The 27,597-nt window shown below is 47.7% G+C and overlaps 1 protein-coding gene across 1 annotated transcript in view; it reads left to right on the top strand.

Moving 5' to 3' along the window:
* Positions 1 to 27,597, top strand: part of NUP98 (nucleoporin 98 and 96 precursor) — a 47,769-nt gene that overhangs the window by 7,868 nt on the left and 12,304 nt on the right. Inside the window, exons 7-24 of the mRNA XM_054058953.1 lie at positions 377 to 560; positions 2,333 to 2,496; positions 3,255 to 3,392; positions 3,972 to 4,059; positions 6,298 to 6,390; positions 6,786 to 6,926; positions 8,124 to 8,257; positions 9,725 to 9,912; positions 10,677 to 10,793; positions 11,682 to 11,989; positions 14,359 to 14,472; positions 15,169 to 15,307; positions 15,588 to 15,765; positions 16,736 to 16,900; positions 23,813 to 23,989; positions 24,581 to 24,734; positions 25,620 to 26,040; positions 27,139 to 27,362. Of these exons, the coding sequence (XP_053914928.1) occupies positions 377 to 560; positions 2,333 to 2,496; positions 3,255 to 3,392; positions 3,972 to 4,059; positions 6,298 to 6,390; positions 6,786 to 6,926; positions 8,124 to 8,257; positions 9,725 to 9,912; positions 10,677 to 10,793; positions 11,682 to 11,989; positions 14,359 to 14,472; positions 15,169 to 15,307; positions 15,588 to 15,765; positions 16,736 to 16,900; positions 23,813 to 23,989; positions 24,581 to 24,734; positions 25,620 to 26,040; positions 27,139 to 27,362 (3,127 nt within the window). The remainder of the gene's footprint in view (positions 1 to 376; positions 561 to 2,332; positions 2,497 to 3,254; positions 3,393 to 3,971; positions 4,060 to 6,297; positions 6,391 to 6,785; positions 6,927 to 8,123; positions 8,258 to 9,724; positions 9,913 to 10,676; positions 10,794 to 11,681; positions 11,990 to 14,358; positions 14,473 to 15,168; positions 15,308 to 15,587; positions 15,766 to 16,735; positions 16,901 to 23,812; positions 23,990 to 24,580; positions 24,735 to 25,619; positions 26,041 to 27,138; positions 27,363 to 27,597) is intronic.

Genomic DNA, 27,597 nt, shown 5'->3' with positions numbered 1-27,597 from the left:
TTCCATCTCACTGTGTGCCAGAAGGAAGAGAGCAACCCTGCACTGCTGAGATAATGGCAGAATCTCAGACCAAACTGGGTTGTTTAATATAAACTAACATTCCCAAGTGTCTAACGTGAAGCCGTTTCCTCTCAAGTTGACTTATTTGATACTTCAAAACAAGGCTTGTACTCAAAAGATCTGAAAAGCTTAGGGGAGTAAAACTGAAGCCCACACGAATTCAAGTTTGGGTCCTGTTTATGGTGTCCTTTTTAGAAATATAGGTGTTAGTTTTTCTTGATGCCTTCATCTTGGTGTAGGCTTGAGTGCTGTGTAAGCGTGCTGGTGACACTGTGTGAAAAGAATGCTTAAAGAGAACTGGGTTTTCCTTTTCTAGGAACTCCGTTTAGAAGACTACCAAGCCAATAGGAAAGGCCCCTCCAATCCTGTAGGAGCGGGAGCAGCTGCAGGCTTGTTTGGCTCTTCTACTGCTACATCAAGTACAGCTACAGGACTCTTTGGCTCTTCTACCACTAATACAGGTTTTTCATATGGGCAGAACAAAACTGCTTTTGGAACCAGTAAGTGCTGCCTGTCCGCTGCCATTACCATGACCAGATACGCAAACAGAATCATAGAATGGCTTTGCTTGGAAAAGACCTTTAAAATCTAGTCCAACCATCAATCCAGCCCTGTTAAGTCCACCACTGCACCATGTCCCCGAGTACAACATCTGCCTGTCTTTTAAACGCTTCCTGGAATGGTGACTCAACCACCTCTCTGGGCAGCCTCTACCAGTGCCTGAGAACCCTTTTAGTAAAGAAATTCTTCCCAATATTGAACTTAAATCTCCCATGATATCTTGAGGCCATTTCCCCTTCTGCTACTGGCTGCCAGGGAAAAGAGACCAACCCACATCTCGCTACAACCTCCTTTCAGGCAGTTGTAGACAGTGATGAGGTCTCCCCTCAGCCTCCTTTTCTCCAGGCTAAACAAGCCCAGGTCACTCAGCCATTCCTCATAAGACTTCTTCAGGCCCTTTCCCAGATCCGTTCCCCTTCTCCAGATGCGCTCCAGAATATTCGGTTGAGCTGTTTAAAAATCTGTAGTGAAAAAAGATGAGGAAACACCAGTGAGAGCTGAGAATTTTTCAAAATTCAATAATTGGGTTCTTTGCAATAGAAACTTACTATATATTTACTCTTTGGGAATCGCAGGCTTCCTCTGCATCCCCGAAGTTTTTCTGGAAAACAACACATTGGAGTATCCGGCTTTACAAGAACATTGGCTCATTCATGTGGGCGAGTAAAATAATTGGCAGTAAAACCACCGGGGCGTTGATAATATTTGATGACATTGGTTTGGTAGTGGTGAGGTCAGATTTCTACTGCTAATGGGAGCGTAAACTCACTAGAAGTGGACAAGTGGATTTATAGTAGCCCAACTACACCTTGGCAGGAGCTTTTCTCCACTGTAGAACAGAATTAGGATGTGGACCTGTTATGTGTTAGTGGGCGGGTATGGTTGGACTTGATCTCAAAGGTCTTTTCCAACCAAATGATTCTATATTGTGCCAGTCCAGTTTGGCAGTTTTGGTCAAAAAGTAAAAGCCAAGTGTGAAAGCTACTGATTCACAGAGGTGCTTGCCTGTCTGGTAGCTGCAGGTCAGTTGGGCTGCCCAGAGAAAGGGCCTTTAGCGTAAAAGATAGTGCTGAAAAGTTAAAGCACAAATTGTTTTCTTATTAATTTCTGCTGCGAACCTAGGTGAAAGTAGATGTTTGTATTTGTGGAACTGAGTTGCAAACAAAACCTGAAAATGTAGATATAGAAGTGATTATCTGTTCCAAGAAAGGCAGTACTGTCCTGAGTGAGGGTTGTGTCTGTCCTCAGAGACATGGATCTGTTGGAGTGGGTCCAGAGAAGGCCATGGAGGTGATCTGAGGGCTGGAGCGCCTCCCGTACAAGGACAGGCTGAGAATTGGGGTGGTGCAGCCTGGAGAAGAGAGAGCTTCTGGGAGACCTTAGAGCAGCCTTCCAGTATAGAAAGGGGCTCCAGGAAAGCTGAGGAGGGGCTCTTGATCAAGGAATGATTTTCAGCTGAAAGGGGAGAGATGAAGATGGACCTAATTGAGAAATGTTCTCCTCTGAGGGTGGTGAGGCCCTGGCCCAGGTTGCCCAGAGAAGTGTTTGAAGGCCAGGTTGGAAGGGGCTTGGAGCTACCTGATCCGGTGGAAGGTGTTCCCTGCACATGGCAGAGGCGTGGAACTGGATGGGCTTTGAGGTCCCTTCCAATCCAAACCATGCTGTGATTCTAAAGACTTGAGGGTTTTTAACCAATGTGTTTATGTTGTAGGTACAACTGGCTTTGGAACAGGAACAACAGGGGGTCTTTTTGGTCAGCAGTCGCAAACTACGAGTCTGTTTAACAAACCATTTGGTCAGGCCACAACAACGCAGAACACTGGCTTTTCATTTGGCAATACCAGCACTCTGGGGCAGCCAAACACCAACACAATGGTGAGATAAATGGTTTGAACCCTTAAAGGTTTAGGTTACGTCATAGCTTTTCCAGCTTGACAGAGGTTGCTGCGATACTGGGATTTAAATCTTCCTCAGATTGTAGTAAAAGTAGGACATGAATCTTTGAACACTGCTATTTGAGCTGGCAACTTCTTGCCAGTCAGAATGGTTCATTCGTGATAACTAGAGAGCAGTACAGCTTTTTATAAAAAACATTTCCCATTCCCTTCTTTAAGCAGTTTGCTCTGTCAATTCAACTATTCCCAGTCATGCTTACACAGATAATGTCATTCTGTTATTAACATTCTGTGGGAATTAGTTAACAGTTCTATTTCCTGGTGGCTCATGAGGAGCATTTGTGGGATCTCATGATAGAAAGATGCTAAATAGCTGTAACTTGTTGCACAGTGAGGGGCTTTGGCACCAAATTTACTCTATTCTTACTGAATGTTGTGACTTCTCCCAGAAAATGTTGTGAAATATTTCTTTCCCATCTCCTGCACTGAAAGCAATGAGGAAATTCCAATAGTTTTTTAAGCGCAGAGCATAAATCCTTACATTTTTGTTTTCATTTCCTTTTTGTAACTGATTTCTTGGGGAATGAATGAAGCTCCTTGAAATGCTTTTCTCCCAGTTTCTTTCCCGGCGAAATGGCTAACATAGCATCGTTTCATTTGCTGTGTGTGTTAGTTCTGTTGTCAGTGCTAGGCTTTGGAAAGTGTTGCAGCGCGATCCTAACCTCGTTCCTATTGTAGGGTCTCTTTGGGGTGACCCAGCCCTCGCAGCCTGGAGGCCTTTTTGGAACAGCGACCAATACAAATGCTGGTACAGGGTTTGGAACTGGAACTGGGCTCTTTGGACAAGCGAACACGGGATTTGGTGTTGGTGGCTCGGTATGTCTGTACCTTAAAAAAAAGATAAAAGGAAGGGCAAAAGAAGGGAAAATAGAAACAAATGGCTTTCAATCTTGTTCCTGGGGTTTGACCTCCGTGAAAGTAGCATTGTCTTAAGAGTTCAGATGCCTAACATACACAAAATGACACTGGTTTTGCAAATTGAAGGACACACTATGAGCGTGTGTAATAGAACTGGTATTGCAGAAGTAAATGTTTTTAACAAGGAATGTCTTGAGTGATAAACAGCAGGAGAGACTGAGTATCGTGATGCCTGAATATCAGTTGGATTCCTCAGCATAGAGTTGCAACTGCAGATGTTTAAGTTGAGGGTCATATAACTAAAACTGAACTTGATATTGAGTCATTTTGGTATAATGGAGTGAAAATACTTGTCTCCAGAGGGTGCTTGCTCTGTCCTAGTGGGTGGCTTGCAGATAACGCACTTCTGCTGGTTTCTGTGGTCCAAGTTGTGCTTGGCATCAGCTCTATATTATACTCGCCTGCAGCAAAACACCAATGCAATTCCTTTAACGTCAGTCTTGTCAGGTTTCCAGATTCCTGTTTTCTTCCTTCCAGACCCTGTTTGGTAACAAACCTGCTGGATTTGGAACCACCACGACCAGTGCTCCCTCATTTGGCACAACCACCGGTGGCGGGCTCTTTGGTAAGAAACCAACCCTGACTTTAGGAATCAATACAAATACTTCCAGTTTTGGCACTGTTAAAAGAAAAAAGTGGGGTTTTGCTCACTTAAGGCAGTACTGCAAATACTACATACCTGGTTGCTGAATATTGCATACTGAGTCGTTAGGAGTGATAATATTCTCAGGTAAGCCAGGGTTTTGATGTGTGCTGCCACAAGGAAACACTTTGGTTGCTGTTTTATACCTTTTCTTTTGATGGTACATCCTGACTTAAGAAGGCTGATGGTTAAGTAGATAGTTAAGTAAATGTACCACTCTTTCCATGAGCACTTAAGAGGAGGTGTAATGTGATTAAGAATTACTGAAATCATAGATTTCAGAAAACAGTTGTGTTAAGTGGCCGTAAATACCCTGTGGTGGCAAAGGCATGCTGAAGGATATCAAGATGCAGAGAGCTGTAGAGTAGTTTTGGTTGAGAGGGACCTCAGAAAGCAGCTTCTGCGTTGGTTGGGCACCCACGTCAACTGCAATATCTTCTCTTATGACTGCTTGGGCTATGCCGTGAGTATGGGCAAGCCCTCTTCTCTGACATTGCTGCTGTGGGTGCGGTGTGGGATCAGCCCCGAGAACATTATTTTATATGAACAAAGACCAACCCCTGCCAGACCCCTCAGGATCCATGGATGTGGGTCTCCGGTTGCACCATGGGAGGTTCAGATTAGATAGTAGGAAAAATTCCTGCATGGAGAGGGTTCTCAGGCACTGGCAGAGGCTGCCCAGGGCAGTGGTTGTCACCATCCCTGGAGGGGTCTGAAAGACAGGTAGACATGCTGCTCAAGGATGGTTTAGTAGTGGACAGGTACGGTTGGATTCTATCTCAAAGATCTTTTCCAACCAAATGATTCCATGATTCTGCACATCTCATCAGGTCCCATGGCATGGTGTCCCTTCGGGTTCCTTAAATGGCAAACCCAGCAACATCTATAACTTGGCAGTGGTGTAGGGAGATCTTGCACTGCAGTGAGGGCAAAGTTAAATGTTTCCAGTTCAACAGGGAGTGTTAAACTAGAGTGGAGTGAAGGGTCAAAATCCTGAAGTATTTGCCCTCGTGTTAGCATTGGCCTCTGACTTCAGTGTTGGATTATGGTATTGTGTGATTGAGCAGGAGAGATGCGTAGAGATGGTCAAATAAAGGACAGTCTGCCTTCACGGGACTTCTGTTGGAATCTGGTTTGGTTTTGTTCTTGACTCTGAGAGCAACCAAACTGTGCTAAAAGTGAATAGGAGTGGGTTTAGGTCCTGATTTTTTTTGTGCATTTTGGGGTTTGTTTTAGTTGTATTGATGATCAAGTCTAACGTGGAGCTGGCGTGCCCCACCAGCCTGCCAGAATGAGGTCAAGGCGGATGTTGTCAGGCTCTTGGGCTGCCAGGGCAGCACGTCAGCAAGAGCAGTTTCATAGAGGTGACCAGCTTTGGGCAGACTTAGCACACGACATTAGTTTGAATTGCTTCCACATCTCGTTCTGCTCTTCTCCAAGGTCTTCCGCACCACTTTAGTGTGCTGACACTGTTTGGTAGTGAACAGTACCAATTGCAGTGTGTGGTTTTAGTTTGCCTGCATTACTTGCAGTGGTTTGGCTTATAGGAAAAAAGGACTTAGGCTCTAAGGTGTTCCTGATGTTGGTCCACATCCACAGTTTCCTAGTTCAGTCCTGTCTTCGCACATTCACCAACCACAGGGCAGTTTCATGATCTCCAGTTTAAGAACTGATCTGTCCAATGTTAGATTTGGATTGCTCTTCATTACAGTTAGAGATTGCTTTGAACTGTGTGCTTGTCACCTGCTTCATCAGTAGTAATCAGGAGTGCGTATGTGGTATAGATGGTATAAAATGGGTTTTGTTCCTTCTGGGCTGTTGAAGAAACTGAAAACACTTTACCTGTTGTCACATACAGCATCACAATCTCCATTCTGGCTTTCAGTAAAACTCTGGCATTTGTAACAAATTGAAAAGCTTCAGGAGGCAAAACAGGGTTTTCTGTACTGATATTTTCAGTATTATGTTCAGAAATGTTTTTACCATTGTAGTCTGTTCTTGCTTCTTCTCTGACTCACCGTGTTGGGAAGTGTGCAAGATTTAGTCTTAACTGTGGCTAGGCTTGTCTCTGAGCTGGTGATGCTTAGGTATTTAAATGTATGTTTTTAATTTCATCTCTGATAATATTAGATTAATGAGCTACTGCTTCCATTCTCACAGGTTTTGGTGCCAACACTGCTGGAAATAGTTTGTTTGGAAATAAGCCTGCGACTGGGACTCTGGGAACTGGACTGGGAACAGGTTTTGGAACAGGTAAACAGTTTGCCAGCTTATTTCACATCAGCCTGAGCATCATCCTCAAACCTTGCAACCTTGGTGTTCCTTGCTAACTCTGTAGTAAAGGCTGTAGGTATTTTAGCTTGAAGCCCTGAATCTTGGTCTCAAATCAGAACCAGGCAGAATTTGCTAACTCAGCGTTAGGTCACTCATCAGCACTTGTGGGCAGTGTTGCTTGCAGTGGTGGCTAATGGCTCAAAGGTGGTGACGTCTTCTGGTCTGATTGCACAAGTCTTTCATGACTGCGTGCAGCACTCATGGACATGTTGAGTGTTTCTTGTAGTTAAATAAATACTTAATTTCTTGTGGGATAAATTGGCTTGGAAGTTTGTCAAAGCCTTGTAGTAAACGAGTCATCTCTCATGTCACAGCTCTTGGAGCAGGACAGACATCTTTATTTGGAAACACCCAACCTAAACTTGGTGGGACACTAGGAACAGGCACGTTTGGAGCACCAGGATTCAACACATCAACAGCCACTCTGGGCTTCGGAGCCCCTCAGCCTGCTGTAGGTAAGTGGATGTTCACCCAGGTTTAATCACTGCTTCCTCCCTTGCTGAAACACAAGAGTACATCCTACACAAAAACTTGGGGGGGGAGTGGGGGGAAATATTTGAGTATCTGTTTGAGGCCACTTCTGTTCTCGGTAGCAGTGGAGAATGTGTTAGTGACAGTATTTTGTGCTAATTATGAATTACATAAGGAACTTCACTTATATTTTTTTTAACATTACTAATAGTTGCAGCTGTTTTAAAGCTTTGTTTTGGAAATTACTGATGTTAGTTCCCTTCACTGAAATTTGGGGCAGTAACAGTAAGTGCTCTGAAGAAAAAGTAAGGGGAATGTAGCGTTCGCGGCTTCAGTAACTCCAGGTAGGAGAGCGAGGGATACTGAATCAACAGACATGCTATGCCGTTGGTGAAATAAATGGTCCTTAGATTCAGGCTACAATTTTGTAAGAAGGACCTGGAGCTTTAGGAGCGAGTCCAGAGGAGGTCATGGAGATGATGCAAGGACTGGAGCACCTCCCACGTGAGGACAGGCTGAGAGAGTCAGGGTTGTTTAGCCTGGAGAAGAGGAGGTTCCAGGGAGACTTTAGAGCAGCTTCCAGTATGGAAAGGGGCTCCAAGAACACTGGGGAGGGGCTTTTTACAAGGGCATGGAGTGGTAGGATAAGGGGGAATGGCTTTAAATTGGAAGTGGGAAGATTTAGATTAGATATTAGGAAGAAATTTTTCATGGTGAAGGTGGGGAGGCCCTGGCCCAGGTTGCCCAGAGCAGTGGTGGTTGCCCCATTCCTGGAGGTATTCAAGGCCAGGTTGGATGGGGCTTGAAGCCCCCTGATCCAGTGGGAGGTGTCCCTGCCCATGGCAGGGGGTTGAAACTGGATGGGCTTTGAGGTCTCTTCCAACCGAAACCATTCCATGATGCTATGAAGGTGTTGACAGGCCAGACTTGTGCTACGAACGTTCAGGTCTCCGTGCCCTCAGCTTCTCACTAATAAAAACTTATCAAATGAGACTACAAAGTCTAGTGAGAGACTGTAATCTCACTGCTGCAGAAATGGTGACTGAATAGCAGGGAAAGGAGTGCTGAAGTTTATGTGGAGAATTGAATTCCTGTGAGGTGATCCTCTGACTGGGAGAATGTGCTTTGTACCTACCTCGGTTCTATTAGTAAAACATGCTACAAATCACTTCTTTTTCTAGCACTGACAGACCCGAATGCATCAGCTGCCCAGCAGGCGGTCCTTCAGCAACATCTGAATAGCTTGACTTACTCACCCTTTGGAGATTCCCCGCTCTTTAGAAACCCAATGTCAGACCCAAAGAAAAAAGAGGAGGTAAGCGCGTGTACCCTTAATGAGTTTAAGATTTGAAATTAGTTTTGTGCTCACTATCTTCAAGTAAGTACACAGCGAGCAGCAAAGCAAGTTGCGATCTGTAAACTCATACGAGTGCAGTGGCTATTTATGCTCTCCAGGCCCCAAACTGTTTGCGTTATGGCATTGTTCACGGTTTCTGACTGCAGCAGGACCTTGACTTTGGCCTTGGACTCACTGCTGCTAGGTGAGAGGAAAGATGGGCAGTTGTCTGCGCTTGGAGTATTTTTAGTGTTTAGCACAAGATTTGCTTGTGGCAGTCTCTTACCGTGTTGATTCGTTTTGAAAGACAACAGAACAAATGCTTTTCAGACTTTCAAGTGTTAGAGGACGTCATGAACAGCTGCTGGCTGCAGTAAATGCCAGGAGCTGGGGATTCCTCTAGCACAGTTTGCCTGGAGACCCAGGGAGTCTCCTTCCCAGGGCATGGCTGTTGCTTTTCCACTTGCAGTCACAGAGACTTGTGGAGCTGAGCACATATCCCAGATGTATGCGTGCACAGAGCACGCTGACGCAGCTGCACAGACACACAAGACGCTGCCCTCAGCAGCAGCCATGTCATGCTGCCAGGACTTCCATAAAACATACAGCCATGTCCTCTTCCTCCTCTTTGACTCATAAGGGTTGATATTCCCTGGTGGAAGCATAGATGATCACGCTCTCCAAACTCACCTGCACATCTGCAGCCCCCTCAAGCATTAGCATGGCCCCTCTGAGAGCCTGCCCAGATCTTGAGCCCTCTTGTCTGCTCCACAGGTCGCCTGCTCACTGCCTTATCCAGCTTGGTGCTTGTTGCTAAAAGAAGCACACGCTCATTTCATGAGCATCCTGTGCTCATGGCTCCCTCAATATCAGCATGAGCCCTCTGCCTCTCAGATAACCCTGCTAGGACCCAAAGGCTTCTATCTGTGGGCTGGCCCAGTGTGAAGCTTGCTGCACAGTTATATACACCCTCCACACATCCCCATGAGGTTTGGGGGCAATATCATTGCTCCCCCTGTCCCTCACTGCCAGCAGCTGGCACCCTGTGAACTGTGGATGTTGTGGAGACCTGCACTTGGCTCCACCTGGACACACACCTGGTCCCTTCCTAGGGGTTGGAGCAGAGACTCTCATCCTGTCCAGGTACCGTTGCTGTCCCACAGTTCACAGGATGTCCCGGTTGGCCCTCTGCAAAGCTGTGCCTGTTGTTTATTAACAGCCTATCAGTGAAAGACTGCAGGCTTTTGGTCTTTGGCATTGTTTCCTCGAGCTCTTGTTGAGCAGCCTGGTCTCTGGTTTTGTTTAGTGTTCTCCCGTTTATTTGTTATCCCCTTTGCTTTTAGAAGGTCCTTGAGTGACAGCCTTAACAAAGCAAGCACTTGCCATCCACAAACTCTTACAGTAAGTAGTGTGAAAGTTCTAATCCTAGAACTTTTTTTGTTTCAGAGGCTGAAACCAACTAACCCAGCAGCTCAGAAGGCCTTAACGACACCTACCCACTACAAACTGACTCCCCGTCCAGCGACCAGAGTGCGACCAAAAGCCCTGCAATCAGCTGGCTCGGCTAAATCTCACCTGTTTGATGGTCTGGATGATGATGAACCGTCCCTGTCCAATGGTGCATTCATGCCAAAGTGAGCTTTGCTTTCATGTATGTGGAGGGAGGAGGTGATGCAAGAGTAAACTCCTGTGTAGTGTCCTAAATTCCATGGCTGCTTTGTGACCTGGTTGAAATATGAATGGCAATACCGGGTGTAAAATCATAGAACGCCAGGTTGGAAGGGACCTCAGGGATCATCTGGTCCAGCCTTTTAGGTGATGCATTGTTTTAAATGAGATGGTCCAGAACCCTGTGATGCTGAGCCTTAAAGGTGTTCAGGAAGGCTCTGCAGAAAAATCGTGACAGGCTGCATCCATGGTTGAGGCAAACGAGATGGAGTTCAACTAGGCTAAGTGCTGGGTCCTTTACCTGGCACACAACAATCCCATGCAGTGCTCCAGGCTGGAGGGGAGGAGCGGCCAGAAAGGTGCCTGGTAGATAGGGACCTGGGGGTGTTGGTTGGCAATGGCTGAACATGAACCAGCAGTGTCCCAAGTGGACAAGAAGGCCAATGGCAACTTGGCCTGTATCAGAAACAGTATGACCAGCGGGAGCAGGGAAGTGATTGTTCCTCTGGACTCAGCATTGTTGAGGCTGCACCTTGAATCCTGAGTTCAGTTCTGGGCCTCTCAAAACAAGAAAGAGCTTGAAGGACTGGAGCATGTCTGGAGAAGGGAATGTTGCCGGGGAAGGGTCTGCATGAAATAGATGTTTATGCAGTGGATACACCCAAATTCCTCTTTGCTGGTGTGGATTAATGTTTATTGTGTGTGTGGTGGTGGGGTTTTTTTTTTTTAGGAAAAGCATCAAAAAGTTGGTTTTGAAGAACCTCAACAGCAGTAATCTGTTCTCACCTGTCAATCGAGAAAATGATGACCTGGCTTCTCCTTCGGAGTACCCAGAGAATGGAGATCGGTATGTGGCTTCATTCTGAAAGTGTTTGTAGTTAGGAGAAACGCAAACCAGTTCTGCCTGCCTAAATTACAAACAGAATAGGTAGTTATGTTCAGGGATGTACTCTTAGCTGCTCATTGGAAGTGAGTTGACTTGTTGTGAGACTCATTTCCTCGTAAACCAGCTGCGTGTTCTTCCAGTGTGATCATACACCAATTCATTCCATCCAAAGTCAGGAGTTCGAAGAGGAATGACTTACTTTCTGGTTGTGACTCTCTTCATTCCCTGTAGTGAGAAACTAGGCCATTTCTTGAGGGAAGTGAGAAACCTAACCCTGAGGTGAGAAAAGCCTCTTCTGCTTAGTCCTCAGTGATGTGGGTATTGCAAGGGAACTCTACAGATCTAGATGTCTCGTGATGTGGCCTTTGGGAAAGCTAGGGAGGGACTTTTTACAAGGGCATGGAGTGATAGGGTGAGGGGGAACAGCTTTAAATTGGAAGAGGGAAGATCTAGATTAGACACTAGGAAGAAATTCTTCACAATGAGGGTGGGGAGGCCCTGGGCCTGATTGCTCAGAGAAGTTGTGGCTGCCCCATCCCTGAAGGTATTTAAGGCCAGTTTGGATAGGGCTTGGAGCAACCTGATCCAGTGGGAGGTGTCCCCTCCCCATGACAGGGGGTTGGAACTGGCTGGGCTTTAAGGTCGCTTCCAACCCAAACCATTCCATGATCCCATGACCCGCAGCTTAGGTGCAGAGTGGCAGAGGTTATCTAACAAGGGCAGGGCAAAAGGACATCACATCATCACTTCCCTCAATCATTCGTGTGGTGGTCCTGTTTGCTTTTTATGTGAAAAGACATCAGAATTTTAGTTCATTTAGAATTAAATAGTTCAACTTTATTTCTTGAGGTTCTTTGTGTCGGTGCCTCCTGATGAAAACCACAGGCAAGATGGCGAGCGAGAGGAGGAGGAGGAGGATCATCACGAAGTGACCAGGTTCTACACTAACCCCATCGCCAAGCCCATCCCCCAGACCCCAGAGAACTCTGTGCACAAACAGCAGAACAGCCTGGATGACACAGTCGTGGCTCTGAACATGCGGGCGGCTTTGCGGAATGGTCTGGAAGGCAGCAGTGAAGACGCCTCATTCCATGATGATTCCCTTCAGGACGAGCGTGAAGAGGAGCCTGAAACAGTGTATCATCAGCATCCTGCAGGTGAGGTCCTGATGGTGGCTTATATTGTGCGGTTACTGACAGCACCTCATTAAAGTGCTCCTGCGCTGGTTTAGACCCCCAACTTTTTCTCTTTTGCCTCCTTTCTATAGCGCACAAATCTTGGTTTTCATTCTGAGTTATTCTCTGAGTGAATGAGGAATTAAATATCATCACCCAGTTTTGTATTTGACTGAGTTAACAAGATGTGCAAGAGGGAGAAGGAGGGCCATGAAGATGATGCGAGGGCTGGAGTACCTCCCTTACAAAGACAGGCTAAGAGAGTTGGGGTTGCACAGCTAGGAGACGAGAAGGCTGCCAGGAGACTTTAGAGCAGCTTCCAGTATGGAAAGCAGCTCCAAGAAAGTGGGGGGGGGGGAAGCTTTTTACAAGGGCATGGAGTGGTAGGATAAGGGGTAATGGCTTTAAATTGGAAGTGGGAAGATTTAGGTTAGACATTAGGAAGAGATTTTTCATGGTGAGGGTGGTGAGGCCCTGGCCCAGGTTGCCCAGAGCAGTGGTGGCTGCCCCATTCCTGGAGGTGTTGAAAGCCAGGTGGGATGGGGCTTGAAGCGCACTGATCCAGTGGGAGGTGTCCCTGCCCATGGCAGGGGATTGAAACTGGATAGGCTTTGAGGTCTCTTCCAACTCAAACCATTCCATGATTCTGTGACCCAGCCTGTAAGTGATCTACAGGAGCAGACAGAGACGTCTCTTGTTCAAGAGCAAGCTCTTATGAGTCAGTAACGTAACGCTTTGTAGTTACCAGTATGCAGACTGCATTGTAGACTTCAGGAGAGGAATGGACCATAGAACACGATTGTGTCTCTGTGGACCCATCGTGTGTGTCTGTGTGTTCAGTGCTTACCATTCTGGTCTTGGAGTCCAGCGAAACTGAAAATGCAGACAAGGGTGAAAATAGAGAGAGAGTTCTTGAGTACCTTTCCCTTAACTAAGATGTTAAGTCTGGTTAAGAGCCAGGGATGTGGTTTTTTAAACTCATGGTGATCTGGAGAAGGTGGAAGAGAGCAAGATTTGTTCATCCTTTCAGGTGATAGGTGGCATCTACATCTCTTATGTGGCTGAGGGGAGACCTCATCACTGTCTACAACTACCTGAAAGGAGGTTGTAGTGATGTGGGTGCTGGTCTCTTCTACCAAGTGACAGGCGATAGGATAAGAAGAATGTCCTCAAGTTGCACTAGGGGAGGTTCAGGAGGAATCTTTTCACTGAAAGGGTTGTCAGGCACTGGCAGAGGCTGCCTGGGGAGGTGGTGGAGTTCCAGTCCCTGGAGGTATCTTTAAAAGATGGGCAGGTACTCAGGGCTGGTTTACTGGTGGACAGGTACTGGTGGACTCTGATCTCATTCAACCAAGTGATTCTATGATTCTATGATCTAGTGGAACTAGCAGGCAATGTGCTCAAAAGGAGCCTCTTCAGAAGCCCTTGTGGCCAAGTTGTGGATTTCAAAGATCACTGAAAAAATCAATAGGTGAAAAAGCAGTGGAGACTCAAGTGTAAAAGATGCTGCATCTTGGCTGCACCTTGAATCCTGTGTTTAGTTTGGGGCCCCTTGCTGCAAGAAGGACGTTGAGGGGCTGGAGCGCATCCAGAGAAGGGAGTGGATCTGGGAAAGAGGCTGGAGAAGGAAGTCCTGTGAGAGGTGGCTGAGGGACTTGGGGTTGTTTAGCCTGGAGAAAAGGAGGCTGAGGGGAGACCTCATCACTTTCTATAACTGCCTGAAGGGAGGTTGTGGTAAGGTGGGTGCTGGTCTTTTCTCCCAAGTGACAGGCAATAGGACAAGAGGGAATGGCCTGGCTGTGCCAGGGCAGGTTCAGATTGGACATTAGGAAAAACCTCTTCCTGGAAAGTGTTCTCAGGCACTGGCAGAGGCTGCCTTGGGAGGTGGTGGAGTCCCGATCCCTGGATCGGGGTTTGAAAGAGTGGCAGATGAGGTGCTCATGAATGGTTCGGTGGTGTTGGGATATGGTTGGACTTGATCTCAAAGGTCTTTTCCAACCAAGTGATTCTATAACTGTGATTGGTCAGGACGTGCCTGAGCTCCTGAGTTGTTATGGCTGGAAGAGTTTCTGCTGGGAGTTTTTGAATCTGTTTGCTGCTTTGTTTTTGCCTCCACAGCAGCTGCTGATCTCTGACAGGTTGTGAGGCTGGAAGAACCTGGCATAGTGATTGTCTTGCGTTTGGTGTAAAGGCTGGGAGATTCAGGTTTCTTGATTTCTGTTTGCTGTTGTTGCACCGATTCTCAGTTTGTTTGGGGACTTTCAGTTGTCCAGGCTTGCAAAGAAATGGAACAAAGCTCTTGAAGCTGGGAGATGTAATCAGCCTCATTCTCTATGCTGGTTCTGTTACAGGAATTGTTCTAACGAGAGCAGGCTATTATACCATCCCATCCATGGAGGAGCTGGCGAGGTTGACCAATGACCGAAATGAATGTATCGTGACAGACTTCACCATTGGCCGGAAAGGTGAGCTCAGTCAGCTACTTGAGGTGCTTCCAGAGGGCTGGAGCACCTCCTGTACAAGGACAGACTGGGGGAGTTGGGATTGTTCAGCCTGGAGGAAGAGAACGCTCCAGGGAGACCTTAGGGAGAATGGAAAGGGGCTCCAGAAAAGCTGGGGAGGGGCTCTTGATCACAAAGTGCAGGCAGAGGATAGGTGAAACAGTTTTCAGCTGAAAGAGGAGAGATGGAGATGAGATCTTAGGAAGAAATATTTTGCTGTGAGGGTAGGGTGGCCCTGGCCCAGGGTGCCCAGAGCAGTGGTGGCTGCCCCATCCCTGAAGGTGTTCAAGGCCAGGTTGGAGGCGGCTTGGCTTGAAGCCCACTGATCTGGTGGGAGGTATCCTTTTCCATGCAGAGGTTTGGAACTGGATACACTTTGTCCCTTCCAAACCATTCCACAAATCTAAAATCCAGACTTGCTGTGATGTTGATGCAAAACCAATCCTCGTGACTTCCCTCTGGATTGGTGTCTGCTCTGGAGGTGCCTGAGTTCATGGCTGATGGCACGTGGTCAGTGTTTTCCCACTGGGAAGGAGCAATCACTTGCACTTCTGGGCACGTGACAAAACTGGGTGGTGAGGCGGGGAAAGGAGGAGCATATTTTCTCTGACATGCAGGTTTTTTCGAGGGCCAATTGTGATGTTTTGGTCTGTTTTGCAGGTTATGGATCAATTTACTTCGAAGGAGAAGTAAATCTAACAAACTTAAATCTGGATGAAATTGTACATATCCGAAGAAAAGAGGTTATTGTTTACCCTGACGATGAAAGAAAACCACCTATTGGTGAAGGCTTAAATAGGTAATCTTTAATTATGTGCCATGTGGGGACAGTGACTGATAAGGACATGTTTTACCAACAATCTACTATGTTTCTGGCAGCCACCAAGAAATCTAAACCCGTGGTGTGCATACAGGTTGCAGATTTATGCATTTTCTAGGTACTTGCAACCTTCTGAACCAGAAATGGGGTTTAAAAGCTGTTTTGAGCCCACATGCTCAGTTCTCAGCTGCTATCAGTGTACCAGAACAGCTTTGCTTCAACACCTTGTGGTCTCTTACACTTCATCTGCCTTTTACAGACGAGCTGAAGTTACCTTAGATGGAGTCTGGCCTACAGATAAAACATCCCGTTGCCTGATAAAAAGCCCTGAACGACTGGCAGAAATGAATTATGAAGGTAGACTGGAATCTGTATCTCGGAAGCAGGGTGCTCGATTCAAGGAATACCGCCCGGAGACTGGATCTTGGGTGTTTAAGGTAAAGATTTTATTGTGAAGTGACTTAAGGAATATTGGAAATAAACTGAAGTTAGAACTCACCATTCAGCATCTTTGCTGTAAACTGTCTGGAGCCATAGAATCACAAAATGGTTCAGGTTGGAATGGACCTCAAAGCCCATCCAGTTCCACCATCTGGCATGGGCAGGGACACCTCCTACTGGATCAGATTGCTCCAAGCCTCATGCAACGTGGTCCTGAACACCTCCAGGGATGGGGCAGACACAATGTCTCTGGGCAACCTGGGCCAAGGCCTCCCCACCCTCATACTGAATAATTTCTTCCTAATGTCCAATCTAGGTTTTTTTCCCCCTTCAATTTAAAATCATTCCCCCTTGTCCTCCCTCCCCAGCTTTCCTGGAGCCCTTTCCATACTGGAAACTGCTCTTAAGGTCTCCTTGGAGCTTTCTCTTCTCCAGGCTGAACAATCCAAACTGTCCCTGACTGTTTTCATATGGCCTCACATCATCTCAGTGGCCTCCTCTGGACCAATTCCAACAGTTCCATGTCCTTCTTATATTTGGGATTCCAGAACTGGACACAGGCTCCAGCTGGGGGTCTCACCAGAGCAGAGGGGCAGAATCCCCTGCCTTACCCTGCTGGCCACACTGCTTTAGATGCAGGCCAGGACATAGTTGGCTTTCTGGGCTGCAAGCGCACAATTTCGACTCATGTGGAGCTCCTCATCCACCAGCACTCCAAGTCCTTCTTCTCAGCACTGCCCCTCCAGCTGTAATGGGAAGCCTTCTCACCAAACGGTTCAAACCTTTGGATGGCTGAGGGCCTGCACGCAGCAGGCGTTTTTGGTGCATACAGCAGCTGGATTTGTTCAGGTGCCAGGGCTGCTGTGTGAGTGGTACAGTTATGCCTGCTCGTTGGTCGGGACTTTCAGAAAGGAGTGCCTGAAATCTCTTCGCAGGTATGACACATTTACCCTTCTCGTTACACAGGTGGCACACTTTTCCAAGTATGGATTACAAGATTCAGATGAGGAAGAGGAGGAGCATCCTTCAAAAGTGGACACCAAGAAGCTAAAAACTACACCTGTGCTGCCCCCAGGACATCTGCCACCCCAGCAAATGGCTCTGAATGGCAAGCCAGCACCTCCATCTCAGGTAGAAGGAGGACAGTGAATAAAGGGGAGTTGATAACATGAAATTTGAAGAGTAGCAGGTGCTTGGGTAGGGGTTGCTGAAGTAACAAACAGCCTGGGAACTGAAAAGCCAAAACCTTTCACGAGCTTGGACAAACTCAGTCGCTCTTCTGATCTCTGTATGGGTGTTTGCATGTGCTTTGTTATTAAGATACTTGACATTTCACACTGAAGATGCGTGGGGGTGTGATTTTCTTAAATACTGGTCTGGATGGAGTTTGGTGTGTTTGCACTACTTAGGGGGAGAGTACTTGGTTTTGTGAATACTGAATATACACTTTATAATCCTAATGCTTTGTGCTGCCTGTCTTGAATGATTGTGTGTTAATTTGACTTGACCATTATTTAGTTGGCTTTTATATCGATGCAGCTTGGTGGCAGACACGGTAAGTGCTGCAGCCGGGCACTAGATTAAGGAGGAGGGACAATTGCCAGAGTGGGGGAAGCCCAGGAACCCTGGAGGGAGCCCGGGTGGGTCTGGACTGCAGGAAGCCCAGGCTCGTACGTGGTGGCTGACACAAGGGGAGGTGGTCCTGGAAGCCACCACGGGAGATTTAAACGGTCTTCTGGGAATGCCGCTAACAGAAGCACACAAACAGGGATTGCGCTTGTCAGAGGGGCACGCTCGAATCAGTTTATGAGATCAGTTTGCGAAGGCAGGGTGCGCTGGGAGGGCGTGTTCCAGTGCTCAAGGGGCAAGCTCGGTCAGTGAGAGGGAGCCTATCCATGGTGTCCACCCAGCGAAAGGCTGCTTCCTCCGCACCTGCCAGAAGGGGTGAGTCAGTTCAGACTGAGCTCCCAGGAAAGCGCACAGCCATCCAGGTCTCAGGCTGCACAGAGTGCCACTAGCTTGCGCTGGAAACGGAGGGCAGCGAGGACTGCATAAGGTGTGAACAGGTGGACTTCCTCCTCAGCCTGGTAGCAGAACAGAAGGAGGGAGTGGAGAGGCTAAGGAGCATCAGGGAATGTGAGCTGAAGATAGACTGGTGGGATCACACCTTGACCTCCAAAGCACAAGAGAAGACAGACACAGGTAAGAGCCCAGGATCGAAAGGATCTGGTATCTTCCCCCTCTAAGATTGTAGGCGAAAGTTCAAAAGGAGGTAGTGAGTGGAAGCGTGTCTACCAGCGGGGCAGAAAATCAACCCCCTCCTTGCCCACACCACCTCAGGTGTCACTCCACAACAGATTTGAGGCTCTTAGTGTGGAGAATGGACCAGAGGAAAACATGGAGGAAGATGCACCCACATCAGAGCAGGGTCAGAGACTGAAATAACGTAAATGTTCCGTTGCCACAACTTCCACAAGGACAGATAGGAGAGTCACAGTTGTAGGAGACTCTCTGTTGAAGGGGACAGAGGGTCCAACATGTCAAGCAGACCCCACTCACAGGGTAGTCTGCTGCCTCCCAGGAGACCGGGTAAGGGATGTGGCCAAGAAACTTCCTAACCTGGTGAGAACTACTGACTGTTACCTGTTACAGCTGCTCCATGTGGGAGGGCATGAAGCAGCTGTAAGAAGCGCAAGGGGTGATTAAAAGTGATTTTTAAGGCCTTGAGATGGCTACTGAGGGAATCTGGGACCCAGTTGATTTTTTTCTTCCTTCCTTCCAGTTACAGGTGGTGACGTAGCACAGCTCAGATGGGTCCAGTCTATTAATAAATGGCTCTGTGGCTGGTGTCACCACTATCTATAACTTGGGTTTTTTTGTAATGGGGTGGCCTACATGGCACCGGGATTACAGGCTTCAGATGGGAGCCACCTTTCCCAGAGCGGGAGAAGGGTCTTTGTCCAGGAGCTTGTGGGGCTTCTACACAGGACTTTTTTTTTCCTCTGGTATCTCTGAAGCCAAAGCGTGAAGAACAGCTGAAGAAGCAGTACTGTCAAATAGGTTGAACGTTATTTTTTGTGGTGGGCCTGGTTCTTTTGAAACCAGGAGAGGTTGTAGCAGCATTTACCTTCATCGACCAGTGGCTTTGGGTAACTTGGAGTCCTCCTGACTGTGTCAGGAGATGGCACAAATCCTGCTGCCTCACTGCTTGTGGAAAGAGCAATTTTATTACTTTTGTGATAGGAAAACATTAAATCACCAGGGAATTGCCTTTAATCTTACATAGTCTGTGATCTATAATAGGAGCCAAGGGAATGGTGGAAAGATGGGCCAGGGAAGGGTTAGGTTGGACATCAGGAGAAGGCTTTTCACCCAGAGGATGGTGGGGCACTGGAACATCTCAGGCAACCAGTCACAGCACCCAGCCTGACGATGTTCCAGCAATGTTTGGCCAATGCCCTTGGCCACGCTGTTTGAACGTTGGGGTTTTCCTGTGCAGGGACAGGAGCTGGACTAGATGGTCCTCGTGGGTCCCTTCCAGCTTGGGATGTTCTATGATCCCATCACAGTATCTGTCAAAGCATTGAGCTGTTCCAGCTCCCCTGCTTTAGGTCCCCGTGAAGGTTACAGGAGCCCTGAGCAAAAGCCCTCCTGGCACTGGTTCACTCGAACAAACACCGTTCGGTACAGCCAGTCCCGATGCATTTCTGGATCACAAAGGTCCAATTCTTGATTGCCACGCAGGCAGAAAGTAGCCACAGTCTGTGCTTTGTGCTGCTGTAGTGACAGATGAGAGAGCTGTCACCTCTTGGATGGATTCTGCGTTGGAGAATTCCAGAGTTGTGTTCAGCTGCTGCGTTACTGCTCCTTGGCTCGTTAAAATATACTAGTTCATCCTGCTCTCGTAAGGAGGTTCCTCATGGATTTGTATTTTGAGACAAGCATGCAGCTGTTCAGTGGACTGCGTGTGCCACCGTTCAGTTTCCCTTCTTGTACAGATGAGCAGGGACTGGAGCTGATGTTTCAAGCATAAATATTGGGAGTGTGACTTATTCAGGCCTGTCCTGTAGATTCAAAACTTGATGTCTCCGGGCTCAGTGTTTGGTCTCGTCGTGTTCAATATCTTTATCCATGATCTGGATGTGGGGATTGAATGTACGCTTACTAAGTTTGTGGATGACACTAAGCTGGGTGGAAGTGTGGATCTGCTTGAGGGTAGGGAGGCTCTGCAGAGGGGTCGGGACAGGCTGGATCTGTGGGCTGAGGCCAAAAGGAAGAGGTTCAACCTGGCCAAGTGCCAGGTCCTGCACTTGGGACTCAACAACCCCATCAACGTTCCAGGCTTGGAGAAGAGCGTCTGGAAAGCTGCCTAGTAGAGAAGGACTTGGAGTTGTTGGTCCAGAGCAGCTGAACATGAGCCAACAGTGGCGTAGGTGGCCAAGAAGGCAAATGGCATCTTGGCCTGTATCAGAAACAGTGTGGCCAGCAGAAGCAGGGAAGTGATTGTGTCCCTGCACTCAGCATTGCTATGGGTGCACCTCGAGTATTGTATTCAGTTTTGGGCCACTTGCTACAGGACATTGAAGTCCTGGAGCATGTCCAGAGAAGGGAACAGAGCTGGGGAAGGGTCTGGAGCGCAGGAATTGTGGGAGCGGCTGAGGGCCCTGGGGCTGTTTAGTCTAGAAAGGAGAAGGCTGAGGGGAGACCTCATCGCTGTCTGCTGATCCTGGAAAAGAGGTTGTGTTGAGGTGGGTGCTGGTCTCTTCTTCCAAGTGACAGGCAATAGGACAAGAGGAAATCGCCTCAAGTTGCACCAGGGCAGGTTCGGACTGGACATCAGGTAAAATCCCTTCACAGAAAGAGTTCTCAGTTGCTGTCAGAGGCTGCCCAGGGAGGTGGTGGAGGCCCCACCCCTGGAGGAGTTCAAAAGCTGGGCAGATGAGGTGCTCGGGGATGATTCAGGTGTGAATGGAGGTGTTCAGGTATGATTGGACTTAATTATTTCAAAGGTCTGTTTCAACCAAACAATTCCATGATTCTATGAAATGTACACAATAAAAGCTTAGAATCATAGAATCATGCAATAGTTAGGGTTGGAAGGGACCTTAAAGATCATCTGGTTCCAACTTCCTTGCTATGGGCAGGGATATCCCACTAAATCAGGCTGCCTAAGTCCCATCCAGCCTGGCCTTGAACACCTCCAGGGATGGGGCATCCACAACTTCCCTTGACAGACTTTTCCAGTGTCTCACCACTCTGATGGTCAACTTGTCAGAGTTAATTAACTAATTTGATTTGCTTATCGTTAACTAAGGTTTTTGTTTCTGAGAGAGGAAAAATATCAAGCTGTTTCCCAAACCCCTGAGAAACAGCACAACATGGCTAAAACCTTGCCAAACTCTTGGTGTGCACTAAACATTGAATTATTTGGTCTGTAGGAAGTGTTAACATCCAAACTTGGAGGTTTTTTTCTTCTATTTCTAACGTGAATATTAATGAATTTATTAATGTTGCAAGGCCTGCAGGAAATGGTTACACCAGGGACCTGGCTGCATTAAAGCACAATGAGGGAGGTAGTAAAACTTTTTGTCTCTGCCACCATATTTTGACTTGTAAATCTGTTCCACGTGCTCGGATACCGCCGGCTGATGCTCTGCCATGTCTGCCATCAGGTTCTATCTTTACAGACCCCTCGGTCTTGTTTTATCTGTCTCATCTGAGAACCTTCATCATGTTTCTTGGCCAATTCTAATGAACTGAGAAGCAGCAATTTGAATATGCTCTTCAATTCCTCAGGATGATTTCCAGTGTGCTCGCTCTCCGCCACGGTTTCCTTGCTCCAGAGCATTGCTTCGGCAGTCAATAACATTGTTGCTTCTGGAAGCTGAACCAGCTGTAAGCATGAATCTTTCACAGGACATTCATAATCAACAGGAAATTGTTAGGCTGGAGCAAAACCAGTGCACTGAAGCCTGGGTTTGGGATTGGAGCCCATCAGGCACCAGCTGAAGGCCTTTCAGGTGACATGGCATGGGCTAATTGTGCCTGAGCTGTGTGCTTCTCTGCAATTGACCTGTTTGCCACACAGTCCCAGCGGTGAGTGATCTTCTCCAGGGACTTGGCCCTCAAACAGCTTCTGGTAGCAGAGCTGAGAGGTAATGAATGTCTTGCAGTGTGCTGTCATGCTCCTGTTTGGTACCGGCTCAGGAGTCACACTGCAGTGCATGTCAGGAGAGCCTGCAGTCACCACATTCACTGAGCTGCGCAGTAGAAGCGATGATGGCAGTCAGAGTTAATTCCTGGCATCTGCTCATTGTTTGTACTGGCTGAACATTTTCTGTCCCTGCGCGGGGTGCAAGTACAAATTGTCTGAAGCGATTGAAGGTCTGCAGCGGTCGCTTTGGGCTTGACACAAAGGTGATGCTGTGCGATTGCCTTCGGGGAAAAAAACATAAATTAACTCTTCCTCGTGCCTTGGACTGATAGTATTGAGGAGAAACCTACCTGCAGATGGGAAGAGAGCTGCTGTATTTAACTCTAACTGCTGCTGTGCTAGTGATGAGTAGAATATCCCCACTTGGAAAAGTTAGAATCGTAGAATCACAGAACCGTTAAGGTTGGAAACGGCCTCTTAGCTCATCCAGTCCAACCATCAGCCCAACTGCACTGTGTTGAGTGAACCCTGTCTCCAGGTGCCACAGCCACACAGTTTTTTAACACCTCCGGGGATGGGGACTCCACCAAAAAACCCTGCACAACTTTCCACGCCAGTGGCTTGTGTCCTGGTTTAGATTTAAAGAGAAGATTCCACACATGAGTGCATGCGCAGTCTGTGACCCAGTCCTTGCACCATATTATGGAATCATGAAATAGTTTGGGTTGGAAGGGACCTCAAAGCCCACCCAGTTTCATGCCCCTGCCATGGGTGGGGACACCTCCCACAGGATCAGGTTGATCCAAACCCCATCCAGCCTGGCCTTGAACACTTCCAGGGACAGGGCAGCCACTGCTTCTCAGGGCAACCTGGGCCAGGGCCTCACCACCCTCATCATGAATAACTTCTTCCTAATTTCTATTCTAGTTCTTTTCCCTTCCAATTTAAAAAGCCATCCCCCCCCGGTCCCATCACTCCATGCCCTTGTAGAAAGTCTGTCGTCAACTTCCCTGGAGCCCCTTTCCATACTGGAAGCTGCTCTAAGGTCTCCTAGCAGCCTTCTCTTCTCTGAGCTGAACAACCCCAACTCTCTCAGCTTGTCATACGAGAGGTGCTCCAGCCCTCACATCATCTCTATGGCCTCCTCTGAACCCATTCCAACAGTTCATGTCCTTCTTACGTAGAGGACTCCAGAACTGGGCGTTAGGGCTTCAGGTGAGATCTCACAACAGCGAAGCAGAGGGAGAGAATCCCCTGCCTCACCCTGCTGTTGAGGATACTTTGGATGCAGGTGAGGATATGGTTGGCTGCATTTTGAAGGGGTTCGTGTCCGTTTGCAACTTCCTTTGTGAAGTGTAAACTCAGTGTTTTTAATCTGTGTTGCATCACAGCTGGGGAAGCAAAGCAGGTGTTACAGTGACTCCTCTGCTCACCAGCAGCAGTGGCACCACACACTAATAAAGGGGAATCGCTGCTTTTAAACTGGTCACTTGGTCATCTGAAATGTCGCAAGTTGAACATAGGCACAGGGAACTTTGTGTGATGGCGTTTTGAGGGAGAAGGGGAGGAAGGCGGTATGCACAAAGCTCTTCTGTTGTGTTGGCCACGTGGAAAATGGAAAGCTGAAGATGAGTTTCTCAATCTGAATGGCAGAACTTCGTTAACTTCAGGAGGGCATCATGGGAGCGTGACTTCTCCTCCACGTTACCTTGCACTGTGATGTTACAACTGAAGAAACAGGACAGGGTTGTCTATATTCATCCCTAAACTTAATGTGGAACAAGGAAGGGCTCTGTTTTGTCTGCAGGTGATTGTTGAAACTGCTAAATACTAATTTTTTGGCAAACTGCTGGAGTCTGTTGTCTGATGAGGCCTCTGTATGTCCACAGCCCCCAGAGATGGAGCAGCTGGGCAGGGTGGTGGAGCTGGACAGCGATATGGCAGACATCACCCAAGAACCTCCCCAGGAGTCTGTGGTGGAAGATGACAGGACAGAGGAGCCAGAGGCAGTGCCCGCTTCAACTCACATCGCGTCGACCCTAGGTATTAACCCCCACGTCCTACAGGTAAGTAGTTTCCAATTCCCCATCTTGGAAGGAGAGGACTTGGGAAAGAGATGATCTGGTTTCTCAGTTTGTCTCCCCAGGGATATTTATATACAAAGTCCTGCACTTGGGACAAAACCCTGTGCGGTGCTCCAGGCATGGAGCAGACAGTGTCATCAGCTAAGCTGACACCTTGCCGGGACTGCTATGGGAAACAAAGCAATAGGTTATGGGATATGGATCTGGGTTTGTTGGGTTTGTTTCGTGACAGGACAGTACCTGCAGCACCTGTCTCTTTAATTTGTAAGGGAAGAATATAGTGGAGTTAAGCTAAAAAACAAGTAGAAGGAGTTAAGATCTGAGAAAACGTGATTAGTTTAGGACTTCCCACCCATCCTAACCAGTCCTGTGACGCTGATTTAACTAGTAGTTTGTAAGAGTTTATCATCAGCTGACAAGCTTGCTTGCAGTTCTGAGCTGTGCGCATGAGTGTTTTTTGGTCGTGTGCAACGCGTCAAAGTTATCTTTTTTTGTGAAAGAGCTGATGAGATCACCTGGCTTCTGCTGGGAGAGTGGTTGAAAATATGCAGCTAGACTTATCTCCTCTTTCAGATTATGAAAGCTTCGTTGCTTGCTGATGAAGATGACCTGGATCTGATCCTGGACTGTTACCCTGGGAAGCAAGCTCTAAAAATGAATACTTACCAAGAGATCTGTTCTCCGAGGCTCCCCATTTCAAAATCACAAGGGCAGAAAAGATATTCAGGTATTGTTGGAAACCACACACTGCTACAAGAAAGGGCTTAATTCTAATATTAAGAAGCAAAATCCTGTCACTGGCTGAACACATGGCAGAAGCTGGGTGCTGGAGTGAGTTGGATTTGGCCATCCAGCCACACTCATTCCCCTCCCTCAGCAGAGCAGGGGGAGAAAGTCAGATGAATAATGGGTTTAGATAAAAATAGGGAGGTTGTTTTGCTTGTGACAGTGGCTGGTAAGCAGACTTGACTTCAGTAAAGTTCATTTATTGCGACCTAAAATATGTTTGGGTAATGAGAAACAAATGAAAACAGCACTTTCCCACCCCATCCGTAGTTTGCCAGACTCAGCTTGCCTCCTTCACTCCTGACTCCCCTACCTCCTCCGCACCCCAAAAGGAATGGGAGGTTGTGGTCAGTACAAAGCAGTTCCTCTCCACCGCTCCTTCCTCACCCTTTTTCCCCCTGCTCCAGTGTGAAGCCTCTCTCTAGGGCTATGGGGGGAAGGCTGGCTCTGGTGCTGGAGCACCTCCTTCACAATCCGTACCTGCTTTCCCCATGGGATGCTTCTCTTCTGGTGATCTTAGTGTGACAGTATCTGTGAAATTGACAATTGCTTTGTAAATGCACACTTTGGAGTGTGACTGTACATATCATTCTTGGTATGAGACCATGTTCTCCAGCTTGGATGATGTGGATTGGGCTGTGCGTGCTGGTTAGTGGCTCTCGGTACCCCCAGTAATCATGCTTAGCCTGGCGTTGCTGTCACAAACCATGGCAGATGCTGTCACTGGCTGCTCAAGTGCTAAACCACCTTCAAAACATCAGAAATGCACTGCTTGAAAAGAGAGCACCCCATTCACCAAGATGTTCTTCCCGCTTCTTGCCTGTAGTTGGTGGCCTGCTGCAATCTAAATTTGCCAACGTCATCTTCCAACCACCGAGTGCTGCTCCACAGGATCTCAGTGGACCAAGGACATTGAGCAGTCCCCTTCCCACTGCGCCTTGGTCAGTGGCTTCTCCGCTAGCATCTGCATTCTCAGTGCCGCCATCAGTCCCTGAGGTACAGATGAAAACAGTTGGTGTCCGCGGGCAGCAGGAGCTTGTACCTCTGGAAAAGTCCATCACCTATGGAAAAGGGAAGCTACTGATGGATATGGCGCTCTTCATGGGGCGCTCCTTCCGTGTTGGCTGGGGACCCAACTGGACCCTTGTCAATTGTGGAGATCAGTTGAGTGAATCAAGTGAAATGGAAGATGTTCAGTGTGAGTCCGTGCAGTATGGATTCCTGCCAGCTCCTGTCGCTCCAAAATCGTGAGTAGTAGTTTCCTTCAGGATGGTTCTGACATACTCTTCATGTTGGAATTAACCGTGTGAGGTTCAAAAAGGCCAAGTGCCGATTCCTGTGTTTGGGACACAACCCCCCCATCTCCTTGGGCAGCCTGATCTAGTGGGATGTCCCTGACTATGGCAGGAGGCTTGGAACTAGATGATCTTTAAGGTCCCTTCCAACCCTAACTATTCTATGATTCTCTGATGCTCCATGCTTGGGGAAGAGCATCTGGAAAGCTGCCCAACAGAGAAGGACCTGGGGGTGTTGGTCGTCAGTGGCTGAACTTGAGCCAGCAGTGGCCCAGGTGGCCAAGAATGCCTGTGGCATCTTGGCCTGTATCAGAAAGAGCATGGCCAGCAGGAGTAGGGAAGTGATTGTGCCCCGTCCTCAGCATTGGTGAGGCCATGCCTTGAATCCTGTGTTCAGTTTTGGGTAGTGGTTTTATTGTAAAGTGACTTCAGTTTATTTCCAATATTCCTTAAGTTAGAACTCACCATCCAGCTGCTTTGCTGTGAACTGTCTGAAATCATAGAATCACACAACAGTTTGAGCTGAAAGGGGCCTACCTCAGAGCCCATCCAGTTCCAACCCCCTGCCATGGGCAGGGACACCTCTCACTGGATCAGGCTGCTCCAAGCCCCATCCAACCTGGCCTTGAATACCTTCAGCAACAGGGCAGCCATGGCTTCTCTGGGCAACCTGGGCCAGGGTCTTACTGCCCTCTTCGTGAAGAATATCTTCCAACTGTCCCATCTAAATTTTCCCCCTTCCAATTTAAAGCTATTCCACCTTGTCATGTCACTCCAAGCCCTTGTAAAAAGTCCCTCCCCAGCTTCCCTGGAGTCCCTTTCCGTACTGGAAGCTGCTCTAATGTCTGCCTGGAGCCTTCTCTTCTCCAGGCATGGTCTTTGTGACCTCCTCTGTTTCTTACACAGCTGTTGACCTTGTGTCTTGTCTTGCTGTCTTTGTTAAAATTCGGACAAGCTGCACAATGCAGTGGCTCTGCAATGGATTGAGTTCCTCACATGGAGAACAACTCAGAACATTGCTACCACTTTCTATCTTCTTTCTTCCTCCAGATTGTCAGAATCCTCTTTCAAAGTTCACGTGGAGAAGCTGAGCTTAGAGCAACGGAAGGTGGACAAACAGCTGTACCTCATCCCTCTGGAGATAAAGCTGAAACACAGCACTGTCCATATGGATGAACACTGTCCTCTTCTAGCACCCAACCCGGGAGTGTCTGCTATTCACGACTACGCTGATTGGATTAGGAAGGCATCTGAGGACCCTGGTGTGGCAGAAAGTGAGTGTGGAATGAATTCTTCTTGCAGTAGTAAAAGCAAATCTGGGAAATTATGCAGTTCAGATTAAGTTCAAGTTAAATCAGAGCTGTGAAATGCAAATCAAACAGAAAAATTGACAGTCCCTCAGCATTTTTTCTGAAAGCATAAACATGATTGACTGCCTTTGGGGAGCAAGCTGACTTCCCGCACTGTCTTGTAACAGATATCCTACACAGTTATGCTTATTATGGTCCT

The sequence above is a fragment of the Cuculus canorus genome, chromosome 1 (genome assembly GCF_017976375.1).
Source record: "Cuculus canorus isolate bCucCan1 chromosome 1, bCucCan1.pri, whole genome shotgun sequence".
Lineage (NCBI taxonomy): Eukaryota > Metazoa > Chordata > Aves > Cuculiformes > Cuculidae > Cuculus > Cuculus canorus.
The sequence above is the reverse complement of the archived record's forward strand: the minus strand, read 5'-3'. Positions and strand labels throughout refer to the sequence as shown.